The sequence below is a fragment of the Salvelinus fontinalis genome, chromosome 11 (genome assembly GCF_029448725.1).
Source record: "Salvelinus fontinalis isolate EN_2023a chromosome 11, ASM2944872v1, whole genome shotgun sequence".
Lineage (NCBI taxonomy): Eukaryota > Metazoa > Chordata > Actinopteri > Salmoniformes > Salmonidae > Salvelinus > Salvelinus fontinalis.
Window position 1 is genome coordinate 5,702,175 of NC_074675.1, and position 17,021 is coordinate 5,719,195.

Consider the following 17,021-nt stretch of genomic DNA (forward strand, 5'->3'; position numbering starts at 1 on the left):
CTCACTGTGTTTTAGGCACTGGTCACTAGCCCTCACTGTGTTTTAGGCTAGTCAACAGCACTCACTGTGTTTTAGGCACTGGTCACTAGCCCTCACTGTGTTTTAGGCTAGTCACCAGCACTCACTGTGTTTTAGGCACTGGTCACCAGCACTCACTGTGTTTTAGGCTAGTCACCAGCACTCACTGTGTTTTAGGCTAGTTACCAGCACTCACTGTGTTTTAGGCACTGGTCACCAGCCCTCACTGTGTTTTAGGCACTGGTCACCAGCCCTCACTGTGTTTTAGGCACTGGTCACCAGCCCTCACTGTGTTTTAGGCTAGTCACCAGCACTCACTGTGTTTTAGGCTAGTCACCAGCCCTCACTGTGTTTTAGGCTAGTCACCAGTACTCACTGTGTTTTAGGCTGGTCACCAGCACTCACTGTGTTTTAGGCACTGGTCACCAGCCCTCACTGTGTTTTAGGCACTGGTCACTAGCCCTCACTGTGTTTTAGGCACTGGTCACTAGCCCTCACTGTGTTTTAGGCACTGGTCACTAGCCCTCACTGTGTTTTAGGCACTGGTCACTAGCCCTCACTGTGTTTTAGGCACTGGTCACTAGCCCTCACTGTGTTTTAGGCACTGGTCACCAGCACTCACTGTGTTTTAGGCACTGGTCACTAGCCCTCACTGTGTTTTAGGCTAGTCACCAGCACTCACTGTGTTTTAGGCTAGTCACCAGCCCTCACTGTGTTTTAGGCTAGTCACCAGCCCTCACTGTGTTTTAGGCTAGTCACCAGCCCTCACTGTGTTTTAGGCACTGGTCACTAGCCCTCACTGTGTTTTAGGCACTGGTCACTAGCCCTCACTGTGTTTTAGGCACTGGTCACTAGCCCTCACTGTGTTTTAGGCACTGGTCACCAGCACTCACTGTGTTTTAGGCACTGGTCACTAGCCCTCACTGTGTTTTAGGCTAGTCACCAGCACTCACTGTGTTTTAGGCACTGGTCACTAGCCCTCACTGTGTTTTAGGCTGGTCACTAGCACTCACTGTCTTTTAGGCTAGTCACCAGCCCTCACTGTGTTTTAGGCACTGGTCACTAGCCCTCACTGTGTTTTAGGCTAGTCACCAGCCCTCACTGTGTTTTAGGCACTGGTCACTAGCACTCACTGTGTTTTAGGCACTGGTCACCAGCCCTCACTGTGTTTTAGGCTAGTCACCAGCACTCACTGTGTTTTAGGCACTGGTCACTAGCCCTCACTGTGTTTTAGGCTAGTCACTAGCCCTCACTGTGTTTTAGGCTGGTCACCAGCCCTCACTGTGTTTTAGGCTGGTCACCAGCCCTCACTGTGTTTTAGGCACTGGTCACTAGCACTCACTGTGTTTTAGGCTAGTCACTAGCACTCACTGTGTTTTAGGCACTGGTCACTAGCCCTCACTGTGTTTTAGGCTAGTCACCAGCACTCACTGTGTTTTAGGCACTGGTCACCAGCACTCACTGTGTTTTAGGCTAGTCACCAGCACTCACTGTGTTTTAGAAACTGGTCACTAGCACTCACTGTGTTTTAGGCTAGTCACCAGCACTCACTGTGTTTTAGGCTAGTCACTAGCACTCACTGTGTTTTAGGCTAGTCACTAGCCCTCACTGTGTTTTAGGCACTGGTCACTAGCCCTGACTGTGTTTTAGGCTAGTCACCAGCACTCACTGTGTTTTAGGCTAGTCACCAGCACTCACTGTGTTTTAGGCTAGTCACTAGCCCTCACTGTGTTTTAGGCTAGTCACCAGCACTCACTGTGTTTTAGGCTAGTCACCAGCACTCACTGTGTTTTAGGCTAGTCACCAGTACTCACTGTGTTTTAGGCTAGTCACCAGCACTCACTGTGTTTTAGGCTAGTCACCAGTACTCACTGTGTTTTAGGCTAGTCACCAGTACTCACTGTGTTTTAGGCTAGTCACCAGCACTCACTGTGTTTTAGGCTAGTCACCAGCACTCACTGTGTTTTAGGCACTGGTCACCAGCACTCACTGTGTTTTAGGCACTGGTCACCAGCACTCACTGTGTTTTAGGCTAGTCACCAGCACTCACTGTGTTTTAGGCTAGTCACCAGCACTCACTGTGTTTTAGGCTAGTCACCAGTACTCACTGTGTTTTAGGCTAGTCACCAGCACTCACTGTGTTTTAGGCTAGTCACCAGCACTCACTGTGTTTTAGGCTAGTCACCAGCACTCACTGTGTTTTAGGCTAGTCACCAGCCCTCACTGTGTTTTAGGCTAGTCACCAGCACTCACTGTGTTTTAGGCTAGTCACTAGCCCTCACTGTGTTTTAGGCACTGGTCACTAGCCCTCACTGTGTTTTAGGCTAGTCACTAGCCCTCACTGTGTTTTAGGCTAGTCACTAGCACTCACTGTGTTTTAGGCACTGGTCACTAGCCCTCACTGTGTTTTAGGCTAGTCACCAGCACTCACTGTGTTTTAGGCTAGTCACCAGCACTCACTGTGTTTTAGGCTAGTCACTAGCCCTCACTGTGTTTTAGGCTAGTCACCAGCACTCACTGTGTTTTAGGCTAGTCACCAGCCCTCACTGTGTTTTAGGCTAGTCACCAGCACTCACTGTGTTTTAGGCACTGGTCACTAGCACTCACTGTGTTTTAGGCTAGTCACCAGCACTCACTGTGTTTTAGGATAGTCACCAGCACTCACTGTGTTTTAGGCACTGGTCACCAGCACTCACTGTGTTTTAGGCTAGTCACCAGCACTCACTGTGTTTTAGGCACTGGTCACTAGCACTCACTGTGTTTTAGGATAGTCACTAGCCCTCACTGTGTTTTAGGATAGTCACTAGCCCTCACTGTGTTTTAGGCACTGGTCACTAGCCCTCACTGTGTTTTAGGCTAGTCACCAGCACTCACTGTGTTTTAGGCTAGTCACCAGCACTCACTGTGTTTTAGGCTAGTCACTAGCCCTCACTGTGTTTTAGGCTAGTCACCAGCACTCACTGTGTTTTAGGCTAGTCACCAGCACTCACTGTGTTTTAGGCTAGTCACCAGTACTCACTGTGTTTTAGGCTAGTCACCAGTACTCACTGTGTTTTAGGCTAGTCACCAGCACTCACTGTGTTTTAGGCTAGTCACCAGCACTCACTGTGTTTTAGGCTAGTCACCAGTACTCACTGTGTTTTAGGCTAGTCACCAGTACTCACTGTGTTTTAGGCTAGTCACCAGCACTCACTGTGTTTTAGGCTAGTCACCAGCACTCACTGTGTTTTAGGCTAGTCACCAGTACTCACTGTGTTTTAGGCTAGTCACCAGCACTCACTGTGTTTTAGGCTAGTCACCAGCACTCACTGTGTTTTAGGCTAGTCACCAGTACTCACTGTGTTTTAGGCTAGTCACCAGCACTCACTGTATTTTAGGCTAGTCACCAGCCCTCACTGTGTTTTAGGCACTGGTAATCAGCCTTTATTGTGTTTTGGACCACATGGTGACCAGTTGTTTTGGAAACTGGTCACCAGCCTCCACTGTGTTTTTGCTAGTTACCAGCCTTCGCTTTGGACAATGGTGACCAGCATACCCCCATGTGTTTTGGACACTTATGACCAGCATGGTATGGTAAAAAGACTATGTATCAAGACCCAGGATATGACCCAGATGCAGACACATGAGGCGGATAGCACAGTTCTCAGATCATTTATTATAAACACGGGGCAGGTAAAGGACAGGTCGAGGAGGACAGGCAGAGGTTCGTAATCAGGTCAGTCAGGCAGATACAGGACGGCAGGCAGGCTCGGGGTCAGGGCAGGCAGAATGGTCAGAACCAGGAAAAACTAGCAAACAGAACTTGAGAAACAGGAAGACGGGAAAGCACGCTGGTAAGACCTGACAAGACGAACTGGCCACAGACACCCAGAGAACACAGGTATAAATACACAGGGGATAATGGTGCAGATTGTGCTTGTCTCCTTCCCTCCAGGTGTCACCAAAGACAGGTGAAACAGATCAAGATGTGACAGTAATAAATAGTACAACTACTGAGGTATATTTTATTGTATGCAAAAAAAAAAACTGGTACATTTTACTATTTTATACTAATACAATTTCTCATTGAACGAGAATTTGTAATAAAGTACTACAAAAAAGCTAAAGATGTTTGCTAGCTTGAACAGCAACCCCAAAATGGCACAGTATATACGTCTGCTCTCAGAGCAGCATTAAAACCAGTTGATACAAACTGGTCAACATCTTTAGCTGGCTAGTTTTTTAACCTAAGGCTTATTAAACTGTTGGCTAGCTAACATGATAAATTAGAAAAACGAATTGCTAGCCAAATAAGGTTAGCTTAGCTAGCTAACACCCCCAGACCATAACTTACTCAGTAGCCTCCTCCTGTACACTCCGCATGCAAAGGCTCCCCAATAACTTTACCCATTCTCACAGCATGACTGCGCAGTTTACCTCACAATAATTAAGGCTTGTTTTTTTGTGTACAACAGCAAAGTTTTTATGAGCTGCCTTGTCTGTCTGGGCCAAGCTTTCCCAATGCTGTTGGTCATTGAATGTCTGTGACGTGGCCTCGTTTGACTCATGCACTTCTAAAAAGCAGCCACTAGATGGCGTCCTAAACTATCTGATGTCCCCAAAACATCTCTGTGGAAAAAGTGCCAGTTAATTTAACGTGATACCATAGAGCAGCCTTTCTTTAAAGCATGGGTCGCGACGTGTGAGAGTAAATTCATAATTTGTTATTAATTACTGGAATTGATTTGGTCAAGTGGAACTGAACTTTCTGCTCAGTTTGGCAGCTGCGCGAGTTTCGGCAGTTTCCTTCAGTCCGCGACCCACCGACTGCAGTACTGTCGTTCAGCAGCAGATTGAGCGCTGTCAGTCATTTGCCGCGTTCAAAACAACTGGGAACTCGGAAAAATACGACGTCAGTAAACAATACATTTGAAGATGAAACATGATCAGACCTACTGTGCATCTTACTATATAAATTATTGTTGAAAACAAGTCTAGGTGGGAACTGTTGCTGTTAAAATACAAGTAATATGTTTTGTTCTGAACTGGAATAAACTGATTGAAGCAAGATGCTTTTTGAGGCAAACACACATTTCTGGGTTGCTCCTCTACAGCAGGAAGCGGTCTCCTGCCTGACTGATAACACACTCACAGAGTTCTGGGTAGCTCCCCTACAGCAGAAAGAGGTCTCCTGCCTGACTGATAACACACTCACAGAGTTCTGGGTAGCTCCTCTACAGCAGCAAGCGGTCTCCTGCCTGACTGATAACACACTCACAGAGTTCTGGGTAGCTCCTCTACAGCAGCAAGCGGTCTCCTGCCTGACTGATAACACACTCACAGAGTTCTGGGTAGCTCCTCTACAGCAGGAAGCGGTCTCCTGCCCGACTGATAACACACACACAGAGTTCTGGGTAGCTCCTCTACAACAGGAAGCGGTCTCCTGCCTGACTGATAACACACTCACAGAGTTCTGGGTAGCTCCTCTACAGCAGGAAGCGGTCTCCTGCCCGACTGAGGAAGCAGTAGATGTTCTGGTCCAGTTTGGCACCACATATCAGGGTCAGGGTTCTCAACTCTGGTGTCCTTGAAAAACAAGTACAAAAAACTTCAACCAGTCACTCACCTCTCATTAGGACTGTGTGTGTGTGTGTGTGTGTGTGTGTGTGTGTGTGTGTGTGTTCTGGTCTACATCTGTGTAATGCCTCAAAAAGCATCTTGCTTTAATCAGTTCATTCCAGTTCAGAATGAACATTATTTATTGTATTTTAACAGCAACAGTTCCAACCTAGACAGATACGTAAGAGCGTTTTTAATGGGGGGGGATAACATGAATAGCTATTTATATGGGTATTTAATTTAATCGTTATTTGTCTATATTGTATTTGTTTTAGGTATAAGGGAAAACAAATGTACTGATGTTTTCATAAACTTGGGTCCCAGGGAAAACACAGAATTTCTGATTTGTGTCCCAGGCTGAAAAAGTGTAAGAACTCCTGCCATAGAGATTAGAGGACTCCTCTGTGTATCTGTCCATTTTCTTCTTCTACTACTTCTATGAGTTGGTAAACAAACTGAAAGGATGCACATTGCCCCCTGGAGGGTGTTGTTGGAACAGGTGTAAAGACAAGGTTGGTGATTTACTGCCCCCTGGAGGGTGTTGTTGGAACAGGTGTAAAGACAAGGTTGGTGATTTACTGCCCCCTGGAGGGTGTTCTTGGAACAGGTGTAAAGACAAGGTTTGCGATTTACTGCCATCTGCAGTTATGGAATGTTTGCTCACGATTATAATTCATTAGCCGATACTGATGACCTGGATGGAATCATGTGATCCTTCCTTAACCCATAGGAAGTCCCACCCAGTTGACTACTTCAAAATGATGGAAGCCTTCAATGGCAATATCCATGCACAAATGGGTTTTATCCACCTTGAGGCAGCTATAATTCTCTATGTGCGATACAGAAGACCAGTGGTTCATGTATTTCTAACAAATATGGTGGATAAATCAAGATAATTCACTCAGGCCGTTTCCCGTTGAAAATAATGGTCAGTTCACCAGGAGGGATCAGCCAAGGAAGTTGGAAGTCCCACCCAGTTGACTACTTCAAAATGGTGGAAGCCCTCAATGGTAATGTCCATGCAAAAACAGGTTATTTCCAGATATGACCTCTTTCCATCTCTATGCTGTTACCCCATAAAAGAGCAAACCAAACACCCAGGTGGGAAGACGGCCTTGACTGGGGTCCTGTGTGCCATGTGCTGAGATTTGGACAACAAAAAAAGGATATAGCTTTTATCAGATTTGACATTTCGTAGCAGGTTAGGAGAACTTATGCAGCAGGTTATGTAATTAACCTGTCAGGTTTAAAAAAAATACTTTAAGCTCAGGAAAAGGGTTTAGGATAGCTAAAATGCAAAAAAATATATAAAAAATAACCTTTTGACTTAAATTTGACAAAAGCTGTATTCGTTCCAGCCATGGCCATGTGCTGTTTGAAGGGTGCATGTGCTGTTTGAAGGGTGCATGTGCTGTTTGAAGGGTGCATGTGCTGTTTGAAGGGTGCATGTGCTGTTTGAAGGGTGCATGTGCTGTTTGAAGGGTGCCATGTGCTGTTTGAAGGGTGCCATGTGCTGTTTGAAGGGTGCCATGTGCTGTTTGAAGGGTGCCATGTGCTGTTTGAAGGGTGCCATGTGCTGTTTGAAGGGTGCCATGTGCTGTTTGAAGGGTGCCATGTGCTGTTTGAAGGGTGCCATGTGCTGTTTGAAGGGTGCATGTGCTGTTTGAAGGGTGCATGTGCTGTTTGAAGGGTGCCATGTGCTGTTTGAAGGGTGCCATGTGCTGTTTGAAGGGTGCATGTGCTGTTTGAAGGGTGCCATGTGCTGTTTGAAGGGTGCCATGTGCTGTTTGAAGGGTGCCATGTGCTGTTTGAAGGGTGCCATGTGCTGTTTGAAGGGTGCCATGTGCTGTTTGAAGGGTGCCATGTGCTGTTTGAAGGGTGCCATGTGCTGTTTGAAGGGTGCCATGTGCTGTTTGAAGGGTGCCATGTGCTGTTTGAAGGGTGCCATGTGCTGTTTGAAGGGTGCCATGTGCTGTTTGAAGGGTGCCATGTGCTGTTTGAAGGGTGCATGTGCTGTTTGAAGGGTGCCATGTGTGTTTATCCCAGTGTTTAATCCAAAGTATTCCTTGCTTTAACTGCTATTTGTAATTCAACAACAACAACAACAGATAATGAAACAAACCAAAGAATGTAATGTTCATTTTTATTCTTTCTACATGCTACATTCTATTCCGGTGTACTTTGTGAACATGAAGCTGATGAGAACTAATTGTTACACACTGTGGCTGTATTAACACAGGCAGCCCAATTCGGATCTTTTTGCAATTGGGGGATTGTGGTCTAACATCAACACTTCAACACTTGGAGAAGTAGCTGGAGGCCACCGTGGCGACACATTCCTTCTGGAAGAGCAGCTTGATCCTACAAAATAATTCAAATGTTGATATTCAGGTACAGCCCTAGAGGTGCTGGCAAAAATTCACTAAAGGACATCCTAAATTCACTTAAAGGACATCCTAAATTCACTTAAAGGACATCCTAAATTCACTTAAAGGACATTCTAAATTCACTAAAGGACATTCTAAATTCACTAAAGGACATTCTAAATTCACTAAAGGACATTCTAAATTCACTAAAGAACATTCTAAATTCACTAAAGGACATTCTAAATTCACTAAAGGACATTCTAAATTCACTTAAAGGACATTCTAAATTCACTAAAAGGACATTCTTAAGTGATATTCTCATAGAATGTTTCACACATTTAAAAAGATTGAATGCGAACCAATAAACTCACGTTAATAAAGATGGAAATAAAATGTATTTACAAAATGTAAAATACACATTTTTAATTTGCATACTTACATTCTCTTTAGAGCCATTGTTTGAACGCGACCACTTTCCCTGTTTGAATGGAGAGAAAAAATATATACAAATCTGAAAGTTAATACGAATTTCTGTGCAGAAACACAGTATATTAACACAATAAGAAACTGGAGATAATACATCCACCTCAAAACCAAACACTTACATTGTCTGTCTGATAGTCTCCACACAGTTTAAGTCATCACTTATGTCGTCGTCAATCAAAGCTTGAGAGAAACAAAAAGCCCAACAGAGATGCTTAACTGACACTGTCATACAAGCCATTTTAGAGATGCTTAACTGACACTTTCATACAAGCCATTTTAGAGATGCTTAACTGACACTGTCATACAAGCCATTTTAGAGATGCTTAACTGACACTGTCATACAAGCCATTTTAGAGATGCTTAACTGACACTGTCATACAAGCCATTTTAGAGATGCTTAACTGACACTGTCATACAAGCCATTTTAGAGATGCTTAACTGACACTGTCATACAAGCCATTTTAGAGATGCATAACTGACACTGTCACACAAGCCATTTTAGAGATGCTTAACTGACACTGTCACACAAGCCATTTTAGAGATGCTTAACGGACACACAAGCTATTTTAGAGATGCATAACGGACACTTTCACACAAGCCATTTTAATCTAACATCCACCTCCTCTATCAATAATCCTGTTGTGCATCTTTAGCATGTTAATACATAAGGTTTTTTCCGATCGGTCAAATACATTGAACTCACCACTGCAGTTCATCTGGCAAAGGTTCAGCGATGGAGTGGAGCCCGAGGAACAAATCACACGATCGCTCAGCTGAAACAAGCCGTAGAGGGTTCCCATGGTCTCTTCTTCGCTGGAGTTTTCCTCTCCTGAGGTGAAGTGATTCCCAGCGTGTCTCTTACCCCTCTTAGGAGGCTGCTCAGGGCGGGTAGGAAGGGTAAGGCGGGTAGGGCGGGTAGGATGGGTAGGGCGGGTAGGATGGTTATCATTGTTAGCAGTGTGGGTAGGGTCAACATCATCCCCGGCGTGTCTCTTACCCCTCTTAGGAGGGGGCTCAAGGCGGGTAGAAAGGGTAGGGCGGGTAGAAAGGGTAAGAAAGTTAGGGCGGGTAGGATGGTTATCATTGTTAGCAGTGTGGGTAGGGTCAACATCATCCCCGGCGTGTCTCTTACCCCTCTTAGGAGGGGGCTCAGGGCGATGGCGGTTATTAACCTTAGCAGGGCGGGTAGGGAGGACATCAGGGCCGTCATCATCCCTCCAAGCAGTCACAAAACTGGTGTTGAAACCGGAGGCCTTCTCCACGTGACAGACGACTGGAAGCGTAAACATGTAGCGTTACTTAATCAGGGCCGATTTCCCAAACACAGATTTAGACTAGTCTTGGAATAAAAAGCCATTTCAATTGAGAATCTCGATTTAAAAAAATGTTTCTTAGTCTAGGATTAGGCTTAATCTGTGTTCTGGGAAACCAATCCACAGCATTTAAGAAATCGTTCAGATTTTTTTCAAGGAAAAAAACCCATTGGGTTATGTAATGTAACTTACTTTTAGCCACAAAATCGTTGTTTGTCAGGTTCTTCACTCCGGCTGGCCCAGTCAGTTTGAATTTGAGGGCCTCCTTCTCCAACAAGTTCTTCAGCTCACATTTGGAGAGGATCCGTCCCTCAGACAGACTGGGGACCAAAGCTGCTACAGCCAACACCACCAACATCTGCATCTTCATGTTGTCTCTGTCCGTCTTTCCTCGATTGAGACGAGAAGATTCCAGTGGCAGTAAATATACTCTTGGTCGTCCCCCCTATTTTTTTAAGTAAGGCAATAAAGCTGGCTCTCTGAAATATGTGAAAGGACTACGTCAATGTAACAAAACTCCACCCAATATTTTGTTTCACCACTCAGTTCAGACCCTTTGGGGAAATGCTTTATAAACTGCCTTGTGATGGTATAACATAGGGTTTTCCTTTGTTAAATAAGTTACACCTTGACCTACTACCTCCGTACTGAAAACGGAGGTTAGGCTTTAGACACACAATAAGGACAAACAACTCCCACGGGTATCTCACGACCACATGACTGCAAAATCACCAGGTAACTTCAATCGCTGTGAGCCTCACCTAATAACACTACATATGTGTCCAGAAGTCATCTCTCCAAACGGAGCCAAAACCCGAAACTCGCACCAAGAGCTAAAAAATAGCATTCTTTTCATGTTCCTGTTCTGACTGGTCACATGACGTATAGAGTAACGTGAGACCCATCAATGTGGTTTGTTTCCATGCATTGTTTTCATCTGTACTGTTCATGTCAGGGACATCGTGTTTGCAGATGGATAACATGTCTGGAATGGAACAATACAAAAAGGTACCATATCAATGACATAAACTCAGCAAAAAAAGAAATGTCCCTTTTTCAGGACCATGCCTTTCAAAGATAATTCGTAAAAATCCAAATAACTTCACAGATCTTCATTGTAAAGGGTTTAAACACTGTTCACCATGCTTGTTCAATGAACCATTAACAATTAATGAACATGCACCTGTGGAACGGTTGTTAAGACACTAACAGCTTACAGATGGTAGGCAATTAAGGTCACAGTTATGAAAACTTAGGACACTAAAGAGGCCTTTCTACTGACTCTGAAAAACACCAAAAGAAAGATGCCCAGGGTCCCTGCTCATCTGCGTGAACATGCCTTAGGCATGCTGCAAGGAGGCCTGCAAGGAGGACTGCAGATGTGACCAAGGCAATACATTGCAATGTCCGTACTGTGAAACGCCTAAGACAGGGAGACAGGACAGACAGCTGATAGTCTTCGCAATGGCAGACCAGGTGGAAAAACACCTGCACAGGATCGGTACATCTGAACATCACACCTGTGGGACAGGTACAGGATGGCAACAACAACTGCCCGAGTTACACCAGGAACGCACAATCCCTCCATCAGTGCTCAGACGGCCCGCAATAGGCTGAGAGAGGCTGGACTGAGGGCTTGTAGGCCTGTCGTAAGGCAGGTCCTCACCAGACAACAGCGTCGCCTATGGGCACAAACCCACCGTCGCTAGACCAGACAGGACTGGCAAAAAGTGCTCTTCACTGACGAGTCGTGGTTTTGTCTCACCAGGGGTGATGGTCGGATTCACGTTTATCGTCGAAGGAATGAGCGTTACACTGAGGCCTGTACTCTGGAGCGGGATCGATTTGGAGGTGGAGGGTCCGTCATGGTCTGGGGCGGTGTGTCTCAGCATCATCGGACTGAGCTTGTTGTCATTGCAGGCAATCTCAACGCTGTGCGTTACAGGGAAGACATCCTCCTCCCTCATGTGGTACCCTTCCTGCAGGCTCATCCTGACAGGACCCTACAGCATGACAGAGCCAACAGCCACGGTGCCACCAGCCACGGGGCCAACAGCCACGGTGCCACCAGCCACGGTGCCAACAGCCACGGTGCCAACAGCCACGGTGCCAACAGCCACGGTGCAAGTGATCAATGCAGTTGTATATTCCTGACAGATTATTAGAGCCATAATGAAGATCTCCACAGAGCTGGGATGACCTATGACCTATATAAGATTACACAGGAAGAAACGTATCCAGGTAGTTACTGTAGCCTCAACATGTAACCATGGATGTTATTCATTTAAAGGTTGAATGTTACATTAGTTTGTATTAGAGCCTTAACTTTAGGCTATTTGCTGTATTACAAAGTATATTGAATTGTGTTTGGCTGCAGACGCAACCAGATATGAATATTTATAGGAGATGTATCTACTGCTTGGATGGTTCCATCTGAACCACTGGCTTCATCCCATTCTATAACTTCTGGTTGGATAGTTCCATCTGAGACACTGGCTTCATCCCATTCTTTACCTTCTGGTTGGATAGTTCCATCTGGAGACACTGGCTTCATCCCATTCTTTACCTTCTGGTTGGATAGTTCCATCTGGAGACACTGGCTTCATCCCATTCTTTACCTTCTGGTTGGATAGTTCCATCTGGAGACACTGGCTTCATCCCATTCTTTAACTTCTGGTTGGATAGTTCCATCTGAGACACGGGCTTCATCCCATTCTTTAACTTCTGGTTGGATAGTTCCATCTGACTCACTGGCTTCATCCCATTCTTTAACTTCTGGTTGGATAGTTCCATCTGACTCACTGGCTTCATCCCATTCTTTACCTTCTGGTTGGATAGTTCCATCTGGAGACACTGGCTTCATCCCATTCTTTAACTTCTGGTTGGATAGTTCCATCTGACTCACTGGCTTCATCCCATTCTTTAACTTCTGGTTGGATAGTTACATCTGACTCACTGGCTTCATCCCATTCTTTACCTTCTGGTTGGATAGTTCCATCTGAACCACTGGCTTCATCCCATTCTTTACCTTCTGGTTGGATAGTTCCATCTGAACCACTGGCTTCATCCCATTCTTTACCTTCTGGTTGGATAGTTCCATCTGGAGACACTGGCTTCATCCCATTCTTTACCTTCTGGTTGGATAGTTCCATCTGACTCACTGGCTTCATCCCATTCCTTACCTTCTGGTTGGATAGTTCCATCTGAACCACTAGCTTCATCCCATTCTTTAACTTCTGGTTGGACAGTTCCATCTGGAGACACTGGCTTCATCCCATTCTTTACCTTCTGGTTGGATAATTCCATCTGGAGACACTGGCTTCATCCCATTCTTTACCTTCTGGTTGGATAGTTCCATCTGGAGACACTGGCTTCATCCCATTCTTTACCTTCTGGTTGGATAGTTACATCTGGAGACACTGGCTTCATCCCATTCTTTAACTTCTGGTTGGATAGTTCCATCTGAGCCACTGGCTTCATCCCATTCTTTAACTTCTGGTTGGATAGTTCCTTCTGGAGACACTGGCTTCATCCCATTCTTTAACTTCTGGTTGAGCTGGATGCAGGTTAATAGACTATTTATTCTGTTTCAAAAGTGATATTGAATTGTGTTTGGTTGTCAACGCAACCAAATATAAACATTTGATTGAACAATAGTAATTCAAATGAATATACAGTGTCATAAGGAAAGTATTCACATATTTTTCCACATTTTGTTACGTTCCAGCCTTATTCTAAAACGAATCTCCTCAATCTGCCCACAATACCCCATAATGACAAAGCAACACACAGGTTTTTATAAAAATATCACATTTACTTAAGTATCCAGACTCTTTACTCAGTACTTTGTTGAAGCACCTTTCGCAGCAATTACAGCTTTGAGTCTTCTTGGGTATGACGCTATAAGCTTGGTGGTACATGTATTTGGGGAGTTTCTCCCATTCTTCTCTGCAGATCCTCTTGAGCTCTGTCAGATTGGATGGGGAACGTCGAGATATTCGCTCGGGTTCAAGTCTGGCTGGGCCACTCAAGGACATTCAGAGACTTGTCCTGAAGCCACTCCTGCGTTGTCTTGGCTGTGTGCTTAGGGTCGTTGTCATGTTTGAAGATGAACCTTCACCCCCAGTCTAAGGTCCTGAGCGCTCTGGAGCAGGATTTCTCTGTTAATCTTTCCTTCAATCCTGACTAGTCTCCCAGTCCCTGCCACTGAAAAACATCCCCACAGCATGATGCTGCCACCATGCTTCAACGTAGGGATGGTGCTAGGTTTCCTCCAGATGTGACACTTGGCATTCATGCCAAAAGGAGTTCAATCTTGGTTTCATCAGACCATAGAATCTTGTTTCTCATGGTCTGAGTCCTTTAGGTTACTTTTGACATGTGCCTTTCACTGAGGAGTGGCTAACGTCTGGCCACTCTACCATAAAGGCCTGATTGGTGGAGCGCTGCAGAGATGGTTGTCCATCTGGAAGATTCTCCCATCTCCACAGAGGAACTCTGGAGCTCTGTCAGAGTGACCATCAGGTTCTTGGTCACCTCCCTGACCAAGGCCCTTCTCCCCCGATTGCTCAATTTGCAAACATTTCTAAAAACCTGTTTTCGCTTTGTCATTATGGGGTATTGTGTGTAGAATGATAATGGTAATGAGGGGGGGGGGGGGGGGGGGAATTGAATCAATTTAAAAATTAGGCTGTAACATAAAATGTGGAAAAAGTCAAGGGGTGTGAATACATTCTGAATGCACTGTACGTTACTATAAGGGAAAATGCTCCATATCCCATGGAATGAAACAATATGACCTTATGTTTCATTGCATCCCGCTACCCCATAGGATTACTGATAAATGGCTTGTCCAAATGTTGTTGTATCGTCTGGTTGAGTATTGTCCTGTCAATCATCCTCCATTTTTTTTATGGTTGTCTCGTCACTGTCATTATCATGTTGTTTTTATGGTTGTTTTATGGTTTATTTTGGTAAATATTTTTCTTAACTCTTCTTGAACTGCATTGTTGGTTAAGGGCTTGGATGTAAGCGTTTCACCGTAAGGTCACGTTGTATTTGGAGCACGTCACAAATAAAAGTTTGATTTGATTTTGAAGTAGATAAACACAAATTAACAGTAAATATGACACTCACAAAAGTTCCAAAAGAATAAAGACATTTCAACATTTTTGGGTTGGAGATGTTTGTATTTTGTCCTGTAATTCATTCAGTGTAATTGCAGAATCCAGTGGGTTCTGGTAGTCTTTAATAGTTGATTCTAAGCTTTGTATTTGATCATGTTTTTACTGTTTGTTCTTTGTTATAGAGCCAAAAAGATTGGAAAAGTGCTTTATAGATAACTCTTCATCTTGTTTGTTTAGTGTTTTCCAGAAGAAAAAAAATCTCTCTCTCTCTGTCCCTCCCTCTGTCTCTCTCTCTCTCTCTCAAGGATGCACAGTGGCAAGCACACACACACACACACGCACACACACACACACACACACACACACACACACACACACACACACAGTGGTTGGTTGAGGTACATTAGAGGTGTGTTGTGCCTGGTCTAGCAGACATCCCAGTTCACAGTAGTCCAGTACCGCCCTCTAGTGGTGTTCAGTTGAATCTCATGACCTGACGCTGGTGTTTCCACCACTACTGTGCTGGTGGTTCTAGTTAGAGACCTTTAAAATGGATTCATCCCAGTTAACCACTATTAGACCACGGTGACATCTCAAAAGGAGCCCTATTCCCTAATAGTGCACTACTTTAGACCAGAGCCCTATTCTCTAAATGGTGCACTACTTTAGACCAGAGCCCTATTCCCTATATAGTGCACTACTTTAGACCAGAGCCCTATTCCCTATATAGTGCACTACTTTAGACCAGAGCCCTATTCCCTATATAGTGCACTACTTTAGACCAGAGCCCTATTCCCTATATAGTGCACTACTTTAGACCAGAGCCCTATTCCCTATGTAGTGCACTACTTTAGACCAGAGCTCATAACGCCTAGCCTGCTCCCTACACTCCCACCCTAGCCCTGTAGTAGGGTCCCACCATACACCCTACACCTCCCACCCTAGCCCTGTAGTAGGGGCCCACCATACACCCTACACCTCCCACCCTAGCCCTGTAGTAGGGGCCCACCATACACCTCCCACCCTAGCCCTGTAGTAGGGGCCCACCATACACCCTACACCTTCCACCCTAGCCCTGTAGTAGGGGCCCACCATACACCCTACACCCTAGCCTCGTAGTAGGGGTCCACCATACACCATACACCTCCCACCCTAGCCCTGTAGTAGGGGCCCACCATACACCCTACACCCTAGCCCTGTAGTAGGGGCCCACCATACACCCTACACCCTAGCCCTGTAGTAGGGGCCCACCCTACATCTCCCAACCTAGCCCTGTAGTAGGGGCCCACCATACACCCTACACCCTAGCCCTGTAGTAGGGGCCCACCCTACACCTCCCACCCTAGCCCTGTAGTAGGGGCCCACCCTACATCTCCCACCCTAGCCCTGTAGTAGGGGCCCACCCTACATCTCCCACCCTAGCCCCGTAGTAGGGGTCCACCCTACACCTCCCACCCTAGCCCTGTAGTGGGGGCCCACCATACACCTCCCACCCTAGCCCTGTAGTAGGGGTCCACCATACACCCTACACCTCCCACCCTAGCCCTGTAGTAGGGGTCCACCCTACATCTCCCACCCTAGCCCTGTAGTAGGGGTCCACCCTACATCTCCCACCCTAGCCCTGTAGTGGGGGCCCGCCATACACCTCCCAAACTAGCCCTGTAGTAGGGGTCCACCCTACACCTCCCACCCTAGCCCTGTTGTAGGGGTCCACCCTACACCTCCCACCCTAGCCCTGTTGTAGGGGTCCACCCTACACCTCCTACCCTAGCCCTGTTGTAGGGGTCCACCCTACACCTCCCACCCTAGCCCTGTAGTAGGGGTCCACCCTACACCTCCCACCCTAGCCCTGTAGTAGGGGTCCACCCTACACCCTACACCTCCCACCCTAGCCCTGTAGTAGGGGCCCACCATACACCCTACACCCTAGCCCTGTAGTAGGGGTCCACCCTACACCTCCCACCCTAGCCCTGTAGTGGGGGCCCACCATACACCCTACACCCTAGCCCTGTAGTAGGGGCCCACCATACACCCTACACCCTAGCCCTGTAGTAGGGGTCCACCCTACACCTCCCACCCTAGCCCTGTAGTAGGGGTCCACCATACGCCCTACA

At 46.0% G+C, this 17,021-nt stretch overlaps 1 protein-coding gene across 1 annotated transcript; it reads right to left on the minus strand.

Annotated features, from left to right (window-relative positions):
• Window positions 1–7,761: 7,761 nt before the first annotated feature.
• Window positions 7,762–10,195, minus strand: LOC129864776 (uncharacterized). The gene is made up of 5 exons (XM_055937069.1): window positions 9,974–10,195; window positions 9,172–9,741; window positions 8,588–8,648; window positions 8,422–8,460; window positions 7,762–7,977 (listed from the first exon to the last, which is right to left on the minus strand). The coding sequence occupies exons 1-5, from the start codon at window positions 10,149–10,151 to the stop codon at window positions 7,911–7,913; spliced, it is 915 nt and encodes a 304-aa protein (XP_055793044.1). The 5' UTR covers window positions 10,152–10,195; the 3' UTR covers window positions 7,762–7,910.
• Window positions 10,196–17,021: the final 6,826 nt, after the last annotated feature.